General features: G+C 36.3%; 1 protein-coding gene across 1 annotated transcript in view; it reads left to right on the top strand.

Moving 5' to 3' along the window:
- Positions 1 to 26,247, top strand: part of LOC101121519 (transmembrane serine protease 11F) — a 98,393-nt gene that overhangs the window by 3,221 nt on the left and 68,925 nt on the right. Inside the window, exon 2 of the mRNA XM_042251467.2 lies at positions 8,726 to 8,806. Coding sequence (XP_042107401.1) covers positions 8,796 to 8,806 — 11 coding nt within the window. The 5' untranslated portion in view covers positions 8,726 to 8,795. The remainder of the gene's footprint in view (positions 1 to 8,725; positions 8,807 to 26,247) is intronic.

The following is a 26,247-nucleotide window of genomic DNA, read 5'->3' as shown; positions in this document are numbered from 1 at the left end:
CCCTTTAGGATGGACTGGTTGGATCTCTTCGCAGTCCAAGGGACTCTCAAGAGTCTTCTCCAACACCACAGTTCAAACGAATCAATTCTTCGGTGCTCAGCTTTCTTCACAGTCCAACTCTCACATCCATACATGACCACTGGAAAAATCATAGCCTTGACTAGATGGACCTTAGTCGGAAAAGAAATGTCTCTGTTTTTTAATATACTATCTAAGTTTGTCATAACTTTCCTTCCAAGGAGTAAGCATCTTTTCATTTCATGGCTGCAATCACCATCTGCAGTGGTTTTGGAGCCCCCCAAAATAAAGTCTGACACTGTTTCCACTGTTTCCCCATCTATTTCCCATGAAGTGATGGATCGGATGCCATGATCTTCGTTTTCTGAATGTTGAGCTTTAAACCAACTTTTTCTTTTTCATTCTCCTCTTTCACTTTCATTGAGAGGCTTTGTAGTTCCTCTTCACTTTCTGCCATAAGGGTGGTGTCATCTGCATATCTGAGGTGATTGATATTTCTCCCAGCAATCTTGATTCCAGCTTGTGCTTCTTCCGGCCCAGCGTTTCTCATGATGTAGTCTGCATAGAAGTTAAATAAGCAGGGTGACAAGATACAGCCTTGACGTACTCCTTTTCCTATTTGGAACCAGTCTGTTGTTCCATATCTAGTTCTAATTGTTGTTTTCTGACCTGCATAGGTTTCTTACTTAGATATACATATATCCCCTCCCTTTTCAACCTCCTTCTCTCTCCATTCCACCCCTCTAGGTTGATACAGAACCTCTGTTTGAGTTTCCTGAGCCATACAGCAAATATCCGTTGGCTACCTATTTTACATATGCTAATGTAAGTTTCCATGTCACTCTTTCCATACATCTCACCCTCTCCCTCCTCTCCCCATGTCCATAAGTCTGTTCTCTATGTCTGTTTCTCCATTGCTGCCTTGCAAATAAATTCTTCAGTAACATTTTTCTAGATTCTGTATATATGCATTAGAATATAATATTTCTCTTTCTCTTTCTTACTCACTTCACTCTGTATAATAGGTTCTAGGTTCATCCACCTCATTAGAACTGACTCAAATGCATTCCTTTTTATGGCTAAGTAATATTCCATTGTGTATTTGAGCACAACTTCTTTATCCATTCATCTATCAATAGACATCTAGGTTGCTTCCATGTTCTAGCTATTGCAAATAATACTGCAATGAACAATGGGATACCTGTGTCTTTTTCAACTTTCGTTTCCTCAGGGTGTATACCTAGGGGTGGGCTTGCTGAGTCATATGATGGTTTTATTCCTAGTTTTTTTTTTAAGGAATTTCCATATTGCCTTCCATAGTGGTTCTATCAATTTTCTGTGTTTCTTCTCTCATTTTCTTTCATCTTTTCATTGTTTTCTGCCCATTTTTTCTCTTCTCTAAAGCTCCCTTTTCCCATCCTCAAACCTAAAATGAATTAACAATTGTTAAATGTCACATTTATTTAATAATTGTATATTTCCAGTTTTCACATATAAAAATCATCTTATCCTTATATAAATGTCTCTATCTTTTGTAACATTTTTGCACATATCTTTGCAGTATTTTTTATTCTTTTTAAAATGTGTATATAGCTTTCTCTACATGAGTCTTATAATTTCTTAAGGATATTACTAGTTATATTGTATAATTTTTTTGTTTTCTGAAAGAAATGACTTTATTATAATTTATAATTGGCTAATATTTTAAAGTTAGTAAGTTTGGTATATTTATGTCTTGATTCAGGCAACTTTGAAATCTTGTATTAGTTTAGTAATTTTTCATTTACTTAACTTGCATTTTTTGTGTAGAAATATTATTTTTACCCAACAAATTTTCAATAATTACATGTCCTTTTACAGTTTCATGCCATATCATTATATCATGAACAACCAGAAAACTGTTAATGTTTATAGCCTTCATTTAAACAGTGAGAAAAATCACAACTCAGAGGAAATAATAACCTATGTGAATACTACTTTGTAAAAAAAAATATGCATGTTAACCTGTAATCAGTCCCTACAGTCTCTATTGAAATAGACTTAAGGTCACCTTCTCATTTTAAATAAAACAGCTGAAGGTTTACTCATGTATAACTAAGAATAAATCATCCTTTTTTAAACTTTTATCAATATATTTGACAAAATTTTAGCTATTTTTAACGAACTTCTGAAAATTATAATGATTACAACCAGTCTCTATCTTAAACGAAAGAGTGGACAAGGGAGAATAATTTGTAATATTTAAGATGTGTCATTAAGCATAAATTTCTAATCTTGCAGTTAATGGGCCATCTAACTATAGCTTTCATGAGGACATCCTGACCAGTCAACATTACATAATGATGCCTTCATGTATTGCAGGCATAAAGAAATTCCTCCAGTAAGAAGTACTTAAATTATGCATAGATGGAGAGATGACTAAGATGACTAAGAGATTGGTATACTCATTAGAGAGGAATGAACAAATGCTTTAGAAAGAGATGGATATTAATGAACTTCAGTATTATGTGAATTTGGAATGGAATAAGAAACTGGCCAGAGTTGAATAATTAACACATTATTAGATGAGGAGTAAGTGGTGGCACAGATGGTAAAGAATTCTTCTGTAATGTAGAAGACCAGGGTTTGATCCCTAGGTCAGAAGATCCTCTGGAGAAGGGAATAGCTGTTCACTCCAGTATTCTTGCCTGGAGAATTTCATGTACAGAGAGGAGCCTGGTGGGCTATAGTCCACGGGGTCACAAAGAGTCTGACACGACTGAGTGACTAGCTCACACGGTTTTTTTTCAAAGTTGGGGGAGAAATTGAGAGATGGTACTCAGATCAGCGCAGGACTTGAGACTTCAAAGAGGAAGGGCAAGGGGCTTTTGGGCGATAATCACCCCTCAGCCTGGATACTAGCTTTGACATACTATTATTTCTGTTGAGTTCAGTTCAGTCACTCAGTTGTGTCTGACTCTTTGCAACCCCATGGACTGCAGCATGCCGAGCCTCCTTGTCCATCACCAGCTCCCAGAGCTTGCTCAAACTCATGTCCATTGAGTTGATGATGCCATCCAACCATCTCATCCTCTCTCGTCCCCTTCTCCTCCTGCCTTCAATCTTTCCCAGCACCAGGGTCTTTTCCAATGAGTCAGCTCTTTGCATCAGGTGACCAAAGTATTGTAGTTTCAGCTTTAGCATCAGTTCTCCCAATAAATATTCAGAACTGATTTCCTTTAGGATGGATTGTTTGAATCTCCTTGCAGTCCAAGAGACTCTCAAGAGTCTTCTCCAACACCACAGTTCAAAAGCATCAATTCTTTGGCGCTCAGCTTTCTTTATAGTCCAACTCTCACATCCATACATGATTCCTGGAAAAACATTATCTTTGACTAAATGGACTTTGTTAGCAAAGTAATGTCTCTGCTTTTTAGTATGCTGTCTATGTTGGTCATAGCTTTTCTTCCAAGGAGCAAGTGTCTTTTACTTTCATGGCTGCAGTCACCATTTGCAGTGACTTTGGAGCTCCCCAAAATAAAATCTGTCACTGTTTCCATTGTTTTACCATCTATTTGCCATGAAGTGATGGGACCAGATGTCATGATCTTAGTCTTTGAAAGTTGAGTTTTAAGCCAGCTTTTTCACTCTCCTCTTTCACTTTCATAAGGAGATTCTTTAGTTACTCTTTGCTTTCTGCCATAAGGGTGGTGTCATCTGCATATCTGAGGTTATTCTCCCGACAACCTTGATTCCAGCTGGCACTTCATCAAACCTGGCATTTTACATGATGTACTCTGCATATAAGTTAAATAGACAAGGTGACAATATACAGCCTTGACATACTCTCTTCCCAATTTAAAACAATTTGTTGTTCCGTGTCCAGTTCTAACTGTTGCTTCTTGACCTGCATGCAGATTTCGCAGCAGGCAGGTTAGGTGGTCTGGTATTTCCATCTCTTTAAGAATTCTTCATTAAAATAAATAAATAAAATTAAATTAAAAAATAAAAAATAAATTAAAAAAAGAATTCTCCACGGTTTATTGTGATTCTCACTGTCAAAGTCTTTGGCATAGTCAATAAAGCAAAAGTAGATATTTTTTTCTGGAGTTCTCTTGTTTTTTCTATGATTCAAAGGATATTGGCAATTTGATCTCTGGTTCCTCTTCCTTTTCCAAATCCAGCTTGAACATCTGGAAGTTCTTGGTTCATGTACTGTTGAAGGCTCACTTGGAGCATTTTGAGCATTAGTTTGCTAGTGTGAGATGAGTGCAATTGTGTAGTAGTTTGAACATTCTTTAGCATTGCCTTTCTTTGGGATTGGAATGAAAACTGACCTTTTCCAGTCCTGTGGCCACTGCTGAGTTTTCCAGCTTTGCTGGTGTATTGAGGACAGCACTTTAATAGCCTCATCTTTCAGGATCTGAAATAGTTCAATTGGAATTCCATCACCTCCACTAGCTTTGTTCTTAGTGATGTTTCCTAAGGCACACTTGACTTTGCATTCCAGGATGTCTGGCTCTAGGTGAGTGATCATACCATCATGGTTATCTGGGTCATTAAGATCTTTTTTGTATAATTCTTCTGTGTATTCTTGCCACCTCTTCTTAATATCTTCTGCTTCTGTTAGGTCCACACCATTTCTGTCCTTTATTGTGCCCATCTTTTCGTGAAATGTTCCCTTGATATCTCTAATTTTCTTGAAGAGATCTCTGTTCTTTCCCATTCTATTGTTTTCCTCTACTTCTTTGCACTGACCACTGAGGAAGGCTTTCTTATCTCTCCTTGCTCTTCTTTGGAACTCTGCATTCAGATAGGTATATTTCTTCTTTTCTCTTTTGCCTTTAGCTTCTCTTCTTTTCTCAGCTATTTGTAAGGCTTCCTCAGACAACCATTTGCCTCTTTATTTCTTGATACTTGCTTTGATATACTATTTTTTCTGTAATGTAACCCTACTAGTGTAGATGCCAAAGAAAGTAAATCAGTTTCTTAAATTCTATTTTTACCCCTAAATATCAGCAGTCTACTATATTTCCAATTTTGTGCTCTATCTAGTTCACAGAACCTCTGGAGACTACTTAATTAATTCTAGAACAGTTTCTTGGAAGTTCTAATTTGGATGGCTATGGATCAAATTAAAAGGTAATTTTCGAAATCAGTGCCATTCTCTGTTACAAGTAAAGATGTCCATTTAGTGAACATATATGTGTATCTGTGTGGAAACTTTGCTGTGATGTGAAATGCATTGTTACTGTGACACATAGTAAAAATATGGGTGAGAAGGCTGCACTAAGATGTATCAGGATCCTCATTACTGACCAGGAGAAATTTAATGCCTGCAGGATAACTTTGGAACATGACGCAAAAGATAAGTTAGGCTAGGGGCATTAGTTTGAGTTTTCAACCCTTCAGCAGGGAGGAACATTTTATTAATTATGTTTAGAAATTCTGGTACATGGTGACAATAGTAACAACACTGACTTTAATCAGTTTTCTTTTGTTTCATTAATAGAACTATTTACAGAAAACACATCCTCTTTATTTTCTATATGTAGAATAGACAGCTTCCACAAGCCCTGACTCCAACCTTGGTGTACCACCATTTTAGAGCAGCAAAGAATTTTTCCAAGTTATTCTGTACCAGAGTCAGAGTTTTATCAAGTTATCAGTAAGGAGTATAAGCTACTTATGAATAAGATATAAGCCACTGCAAAACCTAAATTCCAACTTTCCAGAAGCAAAATTGTTGTTTAGTCAACCAGTCATGTCTGGCTCTTCTGTGACCCCATGGATTGTAGCCCACCAGGTTCCTTTGTCCATGAGATTTCTCAGGCAAGAATACTGGAGTGGGTTGCCATTTCCTTTTCCAGGGAATCTTCCTGATCCAGGGTTGCAACCCACACGTACTGATTCTCCTGCTTGGCAGGCAGATTGTTTACCACTGAGCCACCAGGGAAGCCCAGAATCAATGTAGAAGGTAAAAATGAATTGTGATTTGGAAGTGACATGACAAATCACCCAGTAAGTGTTAATTGGTCACCTACTACTGGTCTACCTAAGACACTAGAAGACATCAGAGAAGCAAACGATCCAGTTGTTGGTCTTTAAAGGTTAATGTCCAAAACATATAAACAGGTCATAAAACTCCACATAAAAAACAAACAACCCAATTCAAAAATGGGCAGAAGATCTCAATACACCTTTTCTCAAAGAAGACATGTGGATGGCCAACAGGTACATGAAAAAATGTTCAACCTCACTGTCATCAGAGAAATGCCCAATGAGCTATCATCTCATACCTGTCACAATGGCTATCATCAAAAAGCACACAAATAACAAATGTTGGTGAGGGAAAGAGGGAGGGACAAAATAGAGGCAGGGGATTGAGAGGTACAAGCTACTCTGTATAAAATAAATAAGCTACAAAGAGATACTCTTTAGTACAGGGAATATAGTCACTATTTTATAACTTTAGAAAAATATAACCTATAAAAATATTGAATCACTCTGTTGTATACCTGAAACTAACATAACTTTTGTAACAACTATACTAGAATAAAAATAAAATAATGTAAAAGTTATGTTATTTTTATTTTATATGATGAAGAAATTGAGGCACAGAGAGATAACCAAGGTCACAAAACAAAAGTTTGAATCTAAGTATGGATGCCCATAAGCTGCATGTTAAACTGTCTCAAACAGTTAGAGATTTGATTGAGATAGTAATTGTATTGGGCTTTTACTAAATGTTATCTTAAGTGAATGAAAGAATAAGGAGAACACTCCAATGGGAAGGAGGTTGTGAAAATAGAAGAGAAATCACAAAGTCATGATGTGATGTATTATGGGGGAAAAGGTTGGGTAAATTTGATTCTTAGAGGATTTTGAACTTAATGAACAAATTCTTGATGAGGTGAAAGATAGGAAGCTAGGGCTTCCATCGTGGCTTAGCAGTAAAGAATCTGCCTGCAGATTGATGAATGTTCAATCCCTTGGTTGGGAAGATCCCCTGGAGAAGGAAATGGCAAGCCAGTTCAGTATTCTTGCCTGAGAAATCCCATGGACAGAGGAACCTGGTGGGCTATAATCCATGGGGTCTCAAAAGAGTCATACATGACCTAGGGACTAAACCATCACTACAACCACCAAAAGGTTTTTAGGCAAGGTGTGATCCTCCACTAAACCTCCTTTACTTTCTTTCAACGGCAAAGTAGTACACTGATTGCCTTAATGAGTGCAAGGTGACTTAAGGTCAGCACTCAAACCTTAGGCTACTAGAAAGTATGAGGTTAAATTATTTCTTTGTGATGACACTACTTACTATGTTCATAAATTTAATTAATTTACCATAAAAATCTGAAATTACAGGGAAATGTACCTTTAGAATCTATTCTAAAAGGTGTATTTTTCTGTTCCTTTCTTTAATTTTGGACACTGATGAAACATGATCAATTCGGGAGTATCTTAACTTTCCCCTTAATGTCCGGTCATCAGAATGTAAGATGTAAAGTCATCTTATTGTAAACTTTTTCCCATTGAGGCTTTGCATCATACACTCTTTGTCTTTGACTGATAATAAATCAATCAGCAGCACAGCGATAGGACCAGCATGGTGCCTGCCCATATGTGGCTGCATGTGATGATATCAATGAAGTCAAATTCACATGGAGTGAATTTCACTACTACCTGCTAACTTTTAGAATTAACGGATTGAGTTGTCAATTCTAAGGAACATTCATTTAAAAACCTTCATATGATACATTAACTAGGTCCTCATACATCAATGCCTTTATTTATTATAATTAAAGCAAAGAACCAGGGTGTACAGCAGAGAAAGCTCTGAGTTTTAATCACAGGACTACCAGGGAATTCCCTAGATAAAGTATTCTGTATGAACAATGAAGATGCACGTTTAAAGCTTTTTTTCCTTTAATATTTCCTAGCTCTGAGCCTTTAAAAGCAGCACTTAAAATTATAATATTCATCCTGAAACTTCACTGATCTTAAGCAGTTCGTGTAGTCAGACTAAAATTTCTGTGGATGAATGCAATCATCTAAAGTGACTCTAAATACTGAGAAATTCACACACACTAAAATGGACTAAAGTATTCTTAATAAAAAAGGAGAAAAATAGTTCAGTTTTTGAAAATTTTCTTTTCTTTTTTTTGACTTTTGGGGATTAATAAATTATTTGAATAAATTTATTATCTTTAGAGTTACAATGGGGACAGTATTATCAAAAGCTATTATACTCCTAATATTTATTTATGAAAAAATAAATCCCAACAAGATAGATACTATCATACTAGCAAGATAGATAGCAAAGACAACCATCCTGGTCCATAACCCAGGTCTTCTCCACGTCACAACACCTCATGGTTCCCTGAAAACTGGAGAAGAAATAATGATTCTAATGAAAAAGTATGAAGCACCATCAATGTCTTTTGTGTTGATTTTTTTAAAAAACAAATTAGGGCCACACCTCGTGCTGATCATACTTCTCCAACCAGAAAAATGTGGTTCTCTGAATCATCAGCTGCTGATGTTGTGCTTCCTCTACTGCATGGAGCTTCTCTGTGAAGGTATTGACAATTACTTCACTGTGTGGAACCAGCTGGTGCAAACTGATCATGTTCTTATCAGACTATTTTCAGGTTGCAGAATTCAGTCACTAAACTAGTCAGACTTGTTTCCTTTCTTGTTGTCAATTACTCTCATTATTTTCCAGCCTCCCAACCCTGACCTGGCTGATAAAGATCAGATAGTGACTGAATAGAAGCTGGTGCAGCCCTGATTCCATGATGTACCAGTAAGTACTCAGCTTTTCTCAGTCCGGGTTATCAATAGGTACAAAGGTTTATGACTTACTCCTGAGATGGTCAGAACAGATGTTGGCTGGTGGAGAGTGCTTTAAAAATAAGAGTTTTTCATGTGTGTTATTGTATTTTGTGTTAAAGTTTTATTTTCTTTTATTTTTTAAAATTTTTATTGGAGTATAGCTGCTTTCCAATGTTGTTAGTTTCTGCTGTATACAAATCAGCTATATGTACACATTTATCCCCTCCTTATCTATCTTTCCTTCCCATTTAGGTCACTACAGAGCACTGAGTAGAGAGAGCTCCCTGTGCTCAAAATGAAACATTATGGTCCTTTCTAAATGGTAGAAGTAGAAATGATCCACAGTGATAAATTATATTATACCTAAACATTTAGAAAAATCTATGCCTTAAAGAATAAAGTATTTAATATAGTTCATTTAATTTCTTCAGTATGATTAATAGCTTGGTATAAATTTTTGTCTATGTTGCTAATTGAAGTATATACTGGGAACATTTGAAATATAAAAGTAAGAGCATAGTCTCTCTAAATAATAGAAAGTATGTAGCAATAAGATTGTTTCTACCATATGAATGAAATGAATTAAAATATTCTTATCTAAAGACTTAGTGCATTAACAAAATCTAGACTCTATGTGACATTTGTTGTAAGTGAACTCCAAAGTGATTGATTAATTGATGAATTTAAGGTAGATAAATTTGTATTTATATTTAGGTAACTTCAGGCTATTGTTTTACAGACTCGGAAATTAATAACTGATATTTGATGAGTAATTTTGTTCAAACACCTGCTTAGTCTAACCTTGCTTCTCAAAGATTCTTAATCTCTATAGAGACACCAATTTCCCACATGTTCAGCTCTGACTCTTTCAAACTTGCAGTCACGATTTTGTGATCATTGTAACTGTACAATCATTTGATTTTGTCTTCAATTAAATGTAATGCTTTAAGCCATTAGGCTATGACACTTAAATAATGAGTGTTCCTGCCGTCCTTAATTTACTCTCAAACAACAGCACATCCTGAAGAAGAATGTCCATTTCATGCACGAAGCTTCCCCCATAGACCCTTTCATGATAGCATTGCATAGCAATATTATCTGTACTTTTAATTAAAATGTATTTTAAGAAAATGTATCTTTTGTTTACCAAGATAAGGTTAGAGGAAGACAAAATGTGCACTAGAAAAAAACTTACTTTTATACTTAACAAACTTCAGGTAAACATATGTCAACAGTCTCAATTTTAAAAAAATTAGCAAAGGATTTGAAGTACTCTCATTCTCCTTTTTTTCTTTTTTTTTCAGAATTTTTTTGGTATGACTTCTCTATCAGCCTGGTTCTCCTCTTCCCAATTTATGGCATTATCTCTATTCATTCACTTTTCCACTTTGAAGGAATTGTTAGAGGTATATGAAATTTCTGAATTTAAGCTTCATCAGCATTGATTCACAGTTTATAGTTCTGAGGATTTTAAAGTATCTTTCTAATTGGATTCCAGATCAGTACTATTTTTAATACAGATATTTTGTCTAAAAATACAGATTATGCCTTAAAAATAAGATGATTAGACAGTGGTTCACTTAATTTGTAAAGATATCTGGGCCAAAGGATCCAATCCCTCAAAGTGAATGAGTTAGATATGTGATGGCTTCTTAGCAGAAGTTTTTTCTCACTGATGTAGTGGAAAGAATACTAGCCTGAGCTTTAAATGTGTTCTAGATCCAGTCTTCAGCAAGACACTTACCTCTCAAGACTTCACTTTTATTGGTAATATAGGGAGAGTTTGCAGTAAAATAAATGGGGGCTGGGGGTGTTGTAAGCATTAAGGGGATTTGAAATACTTTTTGTGGATAAGCTACTTTTAGTTTATTGGATTATAATTTGCATATTTTACATTATTCATTTTGTTTTTTCTTTGCTGTATTAATATTTGATATTGTTGTAGTTTTACAGTATTGTAAGTAGTAAGTGTATTATGTTGTGGAACTGTTGCTTTAAATATGTGATTGTGTGTGTACACCACACTGTGATGTAGAACATCTCTTATGGTGGGTCATGGTCAAAAAAATTTTTTAAAACTTTCAATTAGATAGCCTTAAAGTCCTTTTAAATACTTAAATTCTATGATTTCTAAAGTGCTAATAGGTAGTTAATATAGAGAATATTATCTTGTTTAAGGCCTTAGAGAACCTCTTAAATTACTCTATATTATAGATTGATTTTTCTTGGTCCCTATATCTGATGCTGTCTACCAGTGAGACAGCCCACCAGGCTCCTCTGTCCATGGGATTTTCCAGGCAAGAATACTGGAGTGGGTTGCCATTTCCTTCTCCAATATAAGAGGCAAGACACAAGTCAAAAATCCACATGCTGATTGTATGAACTGATCAATATTTAAAGTGTAAACACAGTGCTCTAGAGGTGCCTACTCAATCTCATAAAAACTTCTCTGAAAGTATAATGATTGAATTTAGTCTTAAAAGGCACGTAGAGATTAGCTGGAAGAGAAAGATGGTATTCTTGAGCTGAAAGAACATAGCCCCTGCAAAAGTCAAGACTTGAGATACACTCACCAATAGATGTTGGAAATTATCAAATGAAACTGAAATGATCAGTAAGACTAAGAAGGACCTTTTGTACCCAGTTTAAGTCTTTGAACTTTGAGAGTTGAGTGAAAAACTAAACAAGAGGAAGAAGTGATGAAATTTGCAATTTAGAAATGCTAGGGTAGACTACCAGAGCAGTATCATGGTTCTACTTATCTTTTGTGTACAGTTGCAGAACTAAACGTAGGGAGTAGCAGGAGACCATCCTTGAGCACGTTTCTTCTGCCTAAAATGAATTTCCTTCTCATGTTAGATGAGAACCTACTGTCTTCCTACCCTCATATCTTTAATCTTAATTATTCCTGAGGCTTAGTCATCCTAATCAAACTTGGATAACAGATGGTATATGCTTCTGTTGGCACTTCTCTGCATGATTAATTATTTGCTTACAATTATGTCTCTCTAGTTAAACAGAGAGCTGTCTGTATTTCCAGCGCTAAACACATTGCTTGGCCCATTGTAAGCATTCAAGATTTGTATGCTGACTTAGGGTAACATATGCCAAAAGCCAAAGAATAGATAATAAGAAAAGACAACAGATCAGGAATAAATGGAAATTTCAAATTTGTTTTTCATTACATAATTGTTTAAGAAGACCTATGGAATGTTTGAAATATAGTGATTCAGAAGGTGAAGAACTGAACAGTGGAAAGAATTCATTCCAAGTAACTTGTGGTCTTCTCTCGTTGGAGTTGGTGATGGACGGGAGGCCTGGCGGGCTGCAATTCATGGGGTCGCAAAGAGTCAGACATGACTGAGCGACTGAACTGAACTGAACTGAAACTTGTGGTACTGATAAGGATTTATTGTGGATGATGTGAAAATATCAGATGCTTATACACTAGATTTTATAGTTTTCTTTATTTGTTAATTCAACAAATGTTTATTATTTTTGCTTGTAATGTAGCACACTATACATATACTGTATGTGCATATCTTTGTACATTATATATATACACACATGATATATGTTGTGCATATATGGGTGTAGGAAGACAGCATAGAAACCAGTATTTTGACCAAGAAGATAAGTCTATGTTGGTTCGAGCAGTTATTTGCAGTAGTCTTTGAAAAAGATATTGTGTCTCTGGAATACTATGGGGCTGGATGTGTTAGGATAATGAATATGTAGAGACAAGAAAGTTTTCATGCTCTTGAATCATATAACCATTATATAGTTTCATATAATGATTATGAAGCACTTGAAACCTTAGCATTTCAGGAAGTCTAATACTCAAAATCCAGGTTCAAAAGCCCATTTAAAGACACTCAGAGATGTTTACATTTGTTGTTTTCAATTCTGTACAATATATTTTCTTTTAATAGTGTATATGACTAAACTGTGAATCTTAACTGATTCCCTATAGTTGCCTATATTTAAAATGTATCAGTTCAGTTCAGTCGCTCAGTTGTGTCCGACTCTTTGCAACCCCATGAATTGCAGCACGCCAGGCCTCCCTGTCCATCACTATCTCCCGGAGTTCACTCAAACTCATATCCATCGAGTCGGTGATGCCATCTAGCCATCTCATCCTCTGTCGTTCCCTTTTCCTCCTGCCCCCGATCCCTCCCAGCATCAGAGTCTTTTCCAGTGACTTGCTTTTAAATTATTTTGCACAGTTCTTAAGATTTTATAATTAATTGCTTATTATGGCTCAGAATTTGAAATCAGGCTACTCTGAGGCATCAACAATTTATATAACATTATCATTGGGTGAAGAGAGCAGATCCTATTTTAAGTCTTTAATATAAAATAAAAATGAATTACTCTAAAATATAACTGTAGAAAATATACAGTAGTATGATCTACAAGTGGGAACCATATGAAATTGACCTTTGTGTAGGGTTAAAACATATGAATACCAGAAATTTCACATGGTTCAAACTTATCAAGTCTCTTCCATGTCTTGTTTTACTTATTCTGGAATATTATATATGGAATGAGCAATACAACCTAAAACTTACATGATTTTAAAACCTATCAAAGCATCCTTTGAAAAACCCTTTATACTACCTAATAAATACAGGCTTAGATACTAGAATGTCAAAAAATCTTGAATACACATCTCAAACTAGTGAGATAAAATAGAGCAAATTGGCAAGAATTAAGTGCTAAAAACAGAAAAAATAGAATCCAGTGCAAACCAAAATGTAAAGTGTGTCTATTGCAAGTCAAAAGGAAAATAGTCTAGATAATCATTTGATTTACAAGTGCTAGACAGCTGCTTCGTTTTGTATTTTCCCTCTCTCACCTAGTGACAGATTCTTGTATATGCTGTGCACTGCTTCTTTTTCATAATCAGCCAAATAAACTTGAATAGGTAGAAAGACCTCATATGAATAAAGACTTTGGACAATATTTCAGTGTCAAATCATAAGTGAAGCTATACACAGTAAGAATTTATAGTTTCATCTTTATAAAAGTTTTAAAAAATAGACTAAAAGTCAGGTCACTTATGTCACTTCCATATTGAAATCACTAATATTTTCATACATATTGGGTTGGCCAAAAAATTCATTCAAGGTTTTATATCATTGTCCAGAAAAATCAGAATGAACTTTTTGGCCATCTCATCTACATACGTGCTGAAATCACGTATGATGGATATTTAGGTTGCTTCTATGTCTTGGCTATTGTAAACAGTGTGTAATGAACACTGGGGTCCCTATATCCTTTTGAATCAAAGTTTTCTCTGGATATATGCCCAGAAGTGAGATTGCTGAATCATACAGAAGCTCTATTTTTTGTTTTTAAAAGAATCTCCATACTATTCTCCATAGAGGCTGCACCAAATTATTTTCCCACCAACAGTGTAGGAAGGTTCCCTTTACTCCACACTCTCTCCAGCACTTATTGTTTGTAGATTTTTTGATGATAGTCATTCTGACCAATGTGAGGTGATATCTCATTGTAGCTTTGATTTGCATTTCTCTAATAATTAGTGGTGTTAAGCCTCTTTTTATGTGTATCTTGGCCATCTGTATATCTTCTTTGGAAAAATTTCTCTTTAAGTCTTCTGCCCAATTTTTGTTTATTTATTTGATAATATTAAGCCTCATGAACTGTTTGTAAATTTTGGAAATTAATACCTTGTTGGTTACTTAAATATTACTTATAAATGATCTGTAACAATGTGGAAGATATGGCTTATTAGCCAATAATTTATTCATTTACAAATTTATGGTTTTTGAATAAATTTTTTGATACTGTTATATATACCTTAGCATATTGAAAAGCAGAGACATTACTTTGCCAACAAAAGTCCATCTAGTCAAGGCTATGGTTTTCTAGTGGTCATGTATAGATGTGAGAGTTGGATTGTGAAGAAAGCTGAGCACCGAAGAATTGATGCTTTTGAACTGTGGTGTTGGAGAAGACTCTTGAGAGTCCCTTGGACTGCAAGGAGATCCAACCAGTCCATTCTGAGGGAGATCAGCCCTGGGATTTCTTTGGAAGGAATGATGCTAAGGCTGAAAAACCAGTACTTTGGCCACCTCATGCAAAGAGTTGACTCATTGGAAAAGACTCTTATGGTTGGAGGGATTGGGGGCAGGAGGAGAAGGGGATGACGGAGGATAAGATGGCTGGATGGCATCACCGACTCGATGGATGTGAGTCTGGGTGAACTCCGGGAGTTGGTGACAGACAGGGAGGCCTGGGGTTGGGCGGTTCATGGAGTCTCAAAGAGTCGGACATGACTGAGTGACTGAACTGAACTGAACTGAACTATATACCTTATTTATATTACGGGGATCTATTTGTGGTGATTATCTCAGAAACCTCCACTGGTTGGACATGTGCATGGCTGAAGCAAAGTTGCAGTTTATTATCAAAGAATATAGTAAAGCCAATTATTGCTATATACTTGCCTTACTAACCAAGTCAAATAAGCTGAACTAGATACTATTGCTGATATTTGAAAGCCAGAGTTCATATTTAGGCATCAGTTTACATTTCTTCAAATTAAAAAAAAATCTTTCTAATTGCTCCCAATTTTTTAAAGTGGATCAAGAATTCAAGGACCCTTAAAGCTCAACATTCAGAAAACGAAGATCATGGCATCCGGTCCCATCACTTCATGGGAAATAGATGGGAAACAGTGGAAACAGTGTCAGAATTTATTTTTTGGGCTCCAAAATCACTGCAGATGGTGACTGCAGCCATGAAATTAAAAGACGTTTACTCCTTGGAAGAAAAGTTATGACCAACCCAGATAGCATATTCAAAGGTCCATCTAGTCAAGGCTATGGTTTTCCAGTAGTCATGTATGGATGTGAGAGTTGGACTGTGAAGAAGGCTGAGCACCGAAGAATTGATGCTTTTGAACTGTGGTGTTGGAGAAGACTCTTGAGAGTCCCTTGGACTGCAAGGAGATCCAACCAGTCCATTCTGAAGGAGATCAACCCTGGGTGTTCTTTGGAAGGAATGATGCTAAAGCTGAAACTCCAATACTTTGGCCACCTCATGCGAAGGGTTGACTCATTGGAAAAGACTCTGATGCTGGGAGGGATTGGGGGCAGGAGGAGAAGGGGCTGACAGAGGATGAGATGGCTGGATGGCATCACTGACTCGATGGACAGGAATCTGAGTGAACTCTGGGAGTTGGTGATGGACAGGGAGGCCTGGTGTGCTGCGATTCATGGGGTTGCAAAGAGTCAGACACGACTGAGAGACTGAACTGAACTGAACTGAACTGAATGTGAATATCTTTAAACTAATAAGGATAAGAGATACTGTTAATGATTGCCTTTCTGAAAGTAGTTTTATAAATTTTAAATAAGATGCCTTTCATTCAACAGGCTATGTGGTAAGATTTGTTCTAAATGCCTGGACCTGGATTATGTACTTTAATTATGTGTTTTCCATTCATTAAAATAAATGAAATAAACATTATTTAGAATCAAATTGATTAGAATTGCATTTTCTATGATTTATATTACATTTGCTAATGCTAATGTTGTATTCATAAAGCTTAATTTCATCAAGAAAATTATTTAAAAACCAGATTCCAAATGCTTCAGTATATTTAATGAAATATGATTTATTATACATACAGCCATGAAATAAGCTTTTTTTTTGGATGTAATTCCTTTTCAAAATTTTATCTATAGGGAAATGTAATATTATAATAAATTGATTAATAGATTTTCATGCAAATATGGAAGGAAATTTCTGTTGACCTATTTATAGAAATAAATGTAGGATCTCTCAGAAAATGAAATTCAATAATAGAACCCTAGTCATTCTTAGAAAGCGAGAATGGATAGTGGCTCAGATGGTAAAGAATCTGCCTGCACTGCAGGATCCATGGGTCAGGAAGATCCCCCGGAGAAGGGAATGACTACCTACTCCAGTATTTTTGCCAGGGGAATTCCATGAACAGAGGAGCCTGGAGGGCTACAGTCCATGGGATCTCAAAGAATAGGACACACAGCTGAGCCCGGAGAAGGGAATGACTACCTACTCCAGTATTTTTGCCAGGGGAATTCCATGAACAGAGGAGCCTGGAGGGCTACAGTCCATGGGATCTCAAAGAATAGGACACACAGCTGAGCAAATAACACTTTCACACTTTCATTCTTACAAAGACAAAATTTAGTAGTTACATTTTTTAAGCTATACATACAGTTTGTCAGTTTTCTTTAAAAGCTCAGGAAATACAGTTTAATTATTTGATGTAATTTCATAGCTATTAGGTATGTCTTTTTAAATTTCTAGGAATTAGATTATTTTACTATAGCAAATAGCTATCAAGTAACCACTTAATGTATACTTAGACCTTCAAAAAATAAAGAATGACTTTTTAGAAAAACTATAAATCTAATGAAACAGGATTTGGGCTGCATGATACTGGGTTAGGCAAAAAGGTTGTTTAAGTTTTTCCATAAGAGCTTATGGAAAAACTCAAATAAATCTTTTGGCCATCGTAACAGTTTAGTTCATTGGTCAATGATATGGCAGCTCAACTTTTGAGGGGAAAATTCCAAGAATGAGAAACTCTTACATTTCTTCTTCTTATGCAGCACTCTAACCTCATTACCTCTTTCACATCTGGCCCTTTAGAAATGTGACAGAAAGATTCTGGAGCACATTAATTTTGTTTATTTAATATGCAGATTATGATAATTGTTGATCTCTCTTATCTAGGACATTTAAATCTTAATCATAGCTCCTCCTTTTGAACTGGATTGCAAAATACCACTGAAATGCAAACCTTTATGTCTGTCAACCAAACAGGAAGCTGAGGAAAGAAAACTGGTTGCTTATTGAAAACAACTGTGTTTTAAAAATACATATTTATGCATTTCATTATTTATTTTACCAGAGACAAAATAGCAATACCACATTCTTTTTGGCAATATGTGTGTATGGGAAAGCAAAAGTTGCTCAGTCATGTCTGACTTTGCAACCCCATGGATTCTACAGTCCATGGAATTCTCCAGGCCAGAATACTGGAGTGGGTCACTTTTCCCTTCTATAGATCTTCCCAACCCAGGGATTGAACCCAGGGATCGATCCCACATTGCAAGCAGATTCTTTACCAGCTGTGCCACAAGGGAAGCCTAAGAATACCGAAGTGGGTAGCCTATCCCTTCTCCAGGAGATCTTCCTGACCCAGGAATCAAACCGGGGTCTCCTGCACAGGGGTCTCCTGCATTGCAGGCGGATTCTTTACCAACTGAGCTATTGGGGAAGCCCACAATATGTGTGTATACAAGTGTGTATATAAAGTATATATTTATTACAAGTTCAATTTATTGTAAGATTACACTTTATATAAACTATTTGGTTTCTGATTAAGAGACAATATTCTGAAGATTTTTTTAAGGATGGATGCCAAAAATATTGAGCATTAATAAACATTCTAAATATTTGTCAGAGGAGTGTGTGCTTAACAGTTTACAAAATCTTTTTCAGTCATTAAAACTGTTTTAACTCTGCTTTTGTCCCCTAAGATGCTCTAATAAACTCAGTTTCAAGTAACAGAATTTGATTTCTCAAGAAACATTTTATGCTGTGTTGGGTAAGAATGGTTAAAATTACTTTAGTTCAAAGAAATGGGACTAGAGTTTTTGTTTTTGTTTTTAAGAATTTATTGAGAGTCTATTGAGCTATCTTATAATTTTTTTAAAAAAGCTAACATGGGAGCTATGGATCCAGTCAAGTGAGAGTGTTACATATAAAGGAAGGTAAAATTTGTATGCAATTTCTTGTAATTTAGCATTTTTCTTTCAATTTCTCTTTTGCCAATATTTGAAAAGAGAACTCCTGGGCCATTTTTTGAGGACAAAACATGCCTTGCCTGTCAGCTAATCTGAAGTTCAAGAACCTAATGGAAAAAAGTATTGTCTCGCCCTTGTTAGGTGATGTATTTGCCCACAGTTTCAGGGGACAAAGTAGAACCTCAGAGCAAGGATTCTTTTTTTTTTTTTTTAAGCTGGAGGATAATTGCTTTACAACACTGTGTTGGTTTCTGCTGTATATCAGCATGAATCAGCCATAGGTATACATATGTCCCCTCCCTCTTGAACCTCCCTTCCACCTCCCACCCAACCCCACCAGTGTCACAGAGCCCTGAACTTGAGCTCCTTGCTTCATACAGCAAATTCTCACTGGCTCTACAGTAATGTATATGTTTCAGTGCAACTCTCTCAAATCGTTCCACCCTCTCCTTCCTCCACTGTGTCCACCAGTCTGTTTTTTATGTCTGCATCTTCTTTGCTGCCCTCAGACAAGGGATTCTTAATTTGACTCTGGGAAGTTACACTATGGTTGCTATTAATTGATCTTAATTATGTGTCAGATGTTGATTTATACTCTCCTTGACTTCCTGAAATGCTGGCAAGTTGTGAATCTAAGGTTCATTGTGATTCGTATTCATAGTTGAAATTTCCAAGTGCATAAGTTTCTGATTAATGCTAAGCAAGGGCCTTTTGGAAATGCAAAAGAAGCAGAAAACCTCTACCTTTTAGGATTTTACAATCTGGGAGAAGTAAATTTTAATCACACAGGGAATAATAAATTAAATTAGCATTCAATTAAGCAGTGAACACTGTAATAAATACTGGTGGAAAAGACAGAAGAATATTAATAATAAACCAGGATGCTTATATATAATCATTGCAGGAAGCATTTCTAGAATTTGTATACCTTTTATCTATATAGTATTCCTATTATTGCTGTTTTTCCAACATTGTCACAATTATTACATTTAGAAAATATTCAGCATCAGTTAAGTTCAGTTCAATCACTCAGTCGTGTCTGACTCTTTGCGGCCCCATGAATTGCAGCACGCCAGGCCTCCCTGTCCATCACCAACTCCCGGAGTTCACTCAGACTCACGTCCATCGAGTCAGTGATGCCATCCAGCCATCTCATCCTCTGTCAGCCCCTTCTCCTCCTGCCCCCATTCCCTTCCAGCATCAGAGTCTTTTCCAGTGAGTCAACTCTTTGCATGAGGTGGCCGAAGTACTGGAGTTTCAGCTTCAGCATCATTCCTTCCAAAAGAAATCCCAGGGCTGATCTCCTTCAGAATGGACTGGTTGGATCTCCTTCAGAATGGACTGGTTGGATCTCCTTGCAGTCCAAGGGACTCTCAAGAGTCTTCTCCAACACCACAGTTCAAATGCATCAATTCTTTGGCGCTCAGCCTTCTTCACAGTCCAACTCTCACATCCCTACATGACCACTGGGAAAACCATAGCCTTGACTAGACAGACCTTAGTTGGCAAAGTAATGTCTCTGCTTTTGAATATGCTATCTAGGTTGGTCATAACTTTTCTTTCAAGGAGTAAGCATCTTTTAATTTCATGTCTGCAATCACCATCTACAGTGATTTTGGAGCCCCCCAAAAATAAAGTCTGACACTGTTTCCACTGTTTTCCCATCTATTTCCCATGAAGTGATGGGACCGGATGCCATGATCTTCGTTTTCTGTAATTTGAGCTTTAGGCCAACTTTTTCGCTCTCCACTTTCACTTTATAAATCTACATATACATTATTACTCCTTAATGAACTTCAGTGGAGTAGGAAATGACAATCCACTTCAGTATTCTCACCTGGAGAATCCCATAGACAGAGGAGCATGGTGGGCTATAGCCCATAGAGTCACAAAGAGTTGAACATGTGACTTGGTATGCACACATGCACACATTAACTTCATATACTATAAAACTGGCCAGATTAAAGAAGCTAATTTTGAACACTCATATACTAAAATTTTTGTGGAATGATTTTGCATTTCTTTTTGCAATAACTATAGGCTGTTTTCTTTCATGCTCACTATGTTTCATACACACTTGTCATATCAGTAACATGAACTAACCAAGCTCCTACTCATCTAACACACACTGCTTCCTCTTCTTGTGCAGCTCTTCCTTGTAAGCTTCACCTAATCAGAGAATCCTTTAGGTTTAGGTTCAAATGTCCTCAGGGAAATCTTCCCTGATCCCTTGCTCTATTTTTTTAATTTAATTTTTTTTCATTGAAGTAAAGTTGATTAATAATATTGTATTAGTTTCTGGAATACAGCATAGTGATTCAGTATTTTTACAAATTATATTCCATTAAAAGTTATTATAGGATAATATCTACAATTCCCTTGGCTTTTAATGCTATTGGAGGCGATACAGGCATACCTCATTTCATTTCACTTAATTTTATTGCCCTTCACAGATACTGTATTTTTTAACAAATTGAAGTTTTGTGGCAACCTAATATCTAGCAAGTCTACTGACACCATTCTTCCAATAGCATTTGCTCACTTTGTGTCTCTGTGTCACATTATGTTAATTTTCACAATATTTCAAACTTTTTTATTATTATATTTGCTATGGTGGTCTGTGGTCGGTATCTCTGATGTTACTATTGTAAATGTTTTGGACACCACAAATTGCGCCCATGTAAGATAGCGAACTTAATTGATAAATGTGTGTGTTCTGATTGTTCTATCCACTAGCAGTTTCCCCTTTTCTCTTTCTCTCCTCAGGCCTCCCTATTCCCTAAAATAAAACAATATTGAAATTAGGCCACTTTCTAACCCTACAATAGTCTCAAAGTGTTCAAGTAAAAGGATCAGTCATATATCTCTCACTTTAAGTCAAAGCTAGAAATAATTCAGCTTAGTGAGGAAGGCATGTTGAAAGCCTGTGTACAGGCCAAAAGCTAGGTCTCTTGCATCAGTTAGCCAAGCTGTGAATGCAAAGGAAAAAATCTTGAAGGAACTTTAAAGTGCTACTCCTGTGAATATATGAATGAAAAGAAACAGCCTTATTGCTCATATGGAGAAAGTTTTAGTGTCTGAATAGAAGATCAAACCAATTGCAATATTCCTTTAGGCCAAAGCCAAGGTCCTAATTCTTTTTAATTCTATGAAGTCTAAGAGAAGTAAAGAAACTACAGAAGAAAAGTTTGAAGCTAGCAGAGTTGGGTTCACAAGGTTTAAGGAAAGAAGTCATCTTCAGAACATGAAGGTACGAAGTTAAGCAACAAATGCTGATGCATTATATAAGCTTCATTAAATTATCTTGAAGATCTAGTTAAGATAATTTATGAAGGTGGCAACACTGAAGAACAGATTTTCAATGTAAATGAAATAGCCTTATATTGGAAAAAGATGGCATCTAGGGCTTTCAGAGCTAGAGATAAGTCAATGCCTGGCTTCAAAGTTTCAAAAGACAGGTGGGTTCTCTTGTTAGGGGCTAATGCAGCTGGTAACTCTAAATTGAGGCCAATGCTAATTTATCATTCCAAAAAATCCTAGTGTCCTTAAGATTATGCTATATATCTCTGCCTGTAATTTATAAATGGAACAACAAAGCCTGGATGATGGCACATCTGTTTATAATATTGTTTCCTGAATATTTTAAGCCCACTGTTGAGATCTACTGTTCAGAAAAAATGATTCCTTTCAAAATATTACTGTTAATGGACAAGGCACCTGGTCACTAAAGAGCACTGATAAAGAAAATTTTTTATTATTATCAGATTTTATTTTATTATCATTATTATTATTATTTCTTAACATAGCCATTCTTCAATCCATGAATCAAGGAGTAATTTTAACTTTCAATCTTATTATTTAAGAAATACATTTTGTAAAACCAGAGTTGTCATGGGCTTCTCCAGTGGCTCAGTGGTAAAGAATCAACCTAAAGTGCAGGAGACGTGGATTGGATTCCTGGGTTAGGAAGATCCCCTGGAGGATGAAATGGTAGCCCACTCCAGTATTCTTGCCTGGGAGATCCCATGGACAGAGGAGCCCAGTGGGCTACAGTCCATAGGGCTGCAAAGAGTCAGACATGACTGAGCACACATACACACATAGTTGCCACGGATAATGATTCCTCTAATGGATCTAAGCAAACTAAATTAAAAACCTTCTGGAAAGATTCACCAGTCTAGATACCGTTAAGAATATTTGTGATTCATAAGAAGACATCAAGTTGTCAACATTAACAGCAGCTCTGAAGAAGTAGATTTCAACCCACCTGGATAACTTTGAGGGGTTCAAGACATCCGTGGAGGAAGGAACTGCAGATATGACAGAAATAGCAAGAGAACGAGAATTTGAAGTGGAACCTGAAGATGTGACTAATTTGCTACAATCTCATGATAAAACAGATGGGGAGTTGCTCCTTATGGATAAACAAAGAAATTGGTTTCTGGAGATGGAATATACTCCTAGTAAAGATGCTATGAAGATTGTTGAAATAACAAGGATTTAGAATACTACATAAATTTAGTTGATAAAGTAGTGGTAAGTTTCTAGAGAACTGACTCCAATTTTGAAACAAGTTCTACTATGGATCAGTTCAGTTCAGTCACTCAGTCATGTCCAACTCTTTGTGACCCCATGAATTGCAGCACGCCAGGCCTCCCTGTCCATCACCAACTCCCAGAGTTCACTCAAACCCATGTCCATGGAGTCGATGATGCCATTCAGCCATCTCATCCTCTGTCATCCCCTTTTCCTCCTGCCCCCAATCCCTCCCAGCATCAGAGTCTTTTCCAACAAGTTAACTCTTCGCATGAGGTGCCCAAAGTACTGGAGTTTCAGCTTTAGCATCATTCCTTCCAAAGAAAAATCCCAGGACTGATCTCCTTTAGAATGGACTGGTTGGATCTCCTTGCAGTCCATGGGTATATACTATCAAATCACATTGCATGCCAAAGAGAAATCATTTGTCACAGTAAAAGTCAATTAATGCAGCAAATTACACTGTCATTTTATTTTAAGAAATGTTCACATCCATCCCAACCATCAGCAACCACTTCTGTCAGCAAGGCATTAACATCAAGGCAAGAGCCTCAATCAGATAAAAGATTGCAACTCACTGAAGACTAATATAATGATTAGCATTTTTAGTAATAAAGAATTTTTAAATTAAGCTATGGATATTGCTTTTTAGTCATAATATCATTGCATACTTAATGGGCTACAGTATAGTATCAACATAACTTTTATACATACTGAGAAACAAAGAACTTGTGTGACTTGCTTTATTGTGATATCTGATTTTATTGCAGTTATCTGGAACTGAACCTGTATCTCTGAGGTATAACTGTACTGCTTTTATAATTTCAATATTCATTCATCCAGAGATAATATATGAAAATATTGTTTGATGTTTATATGTAATTTGCTATCCTGTAACCTTTGTAAGCTTACATACTAGTCCCTTTCTGATCAATACTTAGATATTTTCTATATAATATGCTAATAAAGGCAGTTTATTCTTTTCATTCTGTAGGTTCTAAATTTCTTTTTCTTGCTTCCCTGAACAGGTTAGGGCCTCTAGTATGAATAGGAGTGATCCCTGCTGTGATCCCAGTCTTAGGGGAAAGCATTCAGGTCAATATTCAAGTGCATGTGCATTTTGCTTAATATTTCAAGTACACAGATTTCTTTTAAGTGTCAGACATCACTATCACATTGCTATGACTCTGTTTTTAATAATGAAATGGAAGTTCAGTTAAGTCGCTCAGTCGTGTCCGACTCTTTGCAAACCCCTGAATCGCAGCACGCCAGGCCTCCCTCTTCATCACCATCTCCCGGAGTTCACTCAGACTCACATCCATCGAGTCCGTGATGCCATCCAGCCATCTCATCCTTGGTCATCCCCTTCTCCTCCTGTCCCCAATCCCTCCAAGCATCAGAGTCTTTTCCAATGAGTCAACTCTTCTCATGAAGTGGCCAAAGTACTGGAGCTTCAGCTTTAGCATCAGTCCTTCCAAATAAATCCCAGGGTTGATCTCCTTCAGAATGGACTGGTTGGATCTCTTGCAGTCTAAGGGACACTCAAGAGTCTTCTCCAACACCACAGTTCAAACGCATCAATTCTTCAGCGCTCAGCCTTCTTCACAATCCAACTGTCACATCCATACATGACCACAGGAAAAACCATAGCCTTGACTAGACAGAACTTAGTCGGCAAAGTAATGTCTCTGCTTTTCAATATACTATCTAGGTTGGTCATAACTTTTCTTCCAAGGAGTAAGCATCTTTTAATTTCATGGCTGCAATAACCATCTGCAGTGATTTTGGAGCCCCCAAAAATAAAGTCTGACACTGTTTCCACTGTTTCCCCATCTATTTCCCATGAAGTGATGGAACCGGATGCCATGATTTTAGTTTTCTGAATGTTGAGCTTTAAGCCAACTTTTTCACTCTCCTCTTTCACTTTCATCAAGAGGCTTTTTAGTTCCTCTTCACTTTCTGCCATAAAGGTGGTGTCATCTGCATATCTGAGGTTATTGTGTTCCTAAAAAAGACTAAAATGACATCATTCACTTGCTCAGGTGTGTCTGATTATTCACAATCCCATAGACTGTAACCTGCCAGGGTCCTCTGACCATGGAATTTCCCAGGCAAGAGTACTGAAGTGGATAGCCATTTCCTTCTCCAGGGATCTTCCCCCTCACAGGGGTTGAACCTGTGTTTCTTTCATCTTCTGTACTGGCAGATGGAATCTTTATCACTGTACCACCTGGGAAGCCCTTTACACTAGATTTTTAAAATTTAAGTGCAAATTAATGATGACAAAAGCTAGAATGGAAAGGTATCCCTGTGAAGAGGAGCTTTTCTTGTGACATGACCATCACTCTTGAGATTTTTCTAGGACCAACTAAAGGTTGCAACTTGGGTACTTCACAAACTATTTCCAGTAAATTTTTAGAGTTAAAAATATATGGGTAACTTAGAAGGGTAGTTATTTCCCTTGGATGCTGACTTACTGTGTTGAATAGGAAAAAAAAAAGTGGAAAATGAACATGAGAAAAAACTTCTTCCCTTGAAAAGCTTATATTTTCAGCTATGTGTCTCTTGTTTAGCTGTATAAACATTTGAAAAATGACTACAAAAAACTGAGTATATTTTTGACACAAACTTGGAGTTCAACCTGATAAAGAGGTTTATGCTATAAAATACTAAAAGCAATGAATACTTCTGATGAGTTCTGAAGGTGACTGATGAGTTAAATGTTAAGTTCATTTACTCATCAAGTAGCTACTTGATATCTATCATGTGTCTGTTATTAAGGCAACATATTTTAATTGAGGCTGAAAATAAGTAAATACATATATCATAATTCGGGTAATGATAAGTACAACAAAAAAAATGAAAAAGAATAAAGAGATAGGGAGTGAGTTGAGCTCTCAGTGTAAAACAGGTTATTAGGATAACCAAAGTGTCTTTATAAAGTGAGACATGTAGATATCTGGGGAGGGAGTATTTTAAGCAAAAGGAAAACTCTAATGCAAAGATGCAGGCAACATTTTTTTTAATGATTCAGAGTAAAATATTA

This window comes from Ovis aries, chromosome 6 (assembly GCF_016772045.2).
Source record: "Ovis aries strain OAR_USU_Benz2616 breed Rambouillet chromosome 6, ARS-UI_Ramb_v3.0, whole genome shotgun sequence".
In the NCBI taxonomy this organism is placed as follows: Eukaryota; Metazoa; Chordata; class Mammalia; order Artiodactyla; family Bovidae; genus Ovis; species Ovis aries.
Note: the sequence above shows the minus strand (reverse complement) of the source record. Positions and strands in the feature narration are given on the sequence as shown.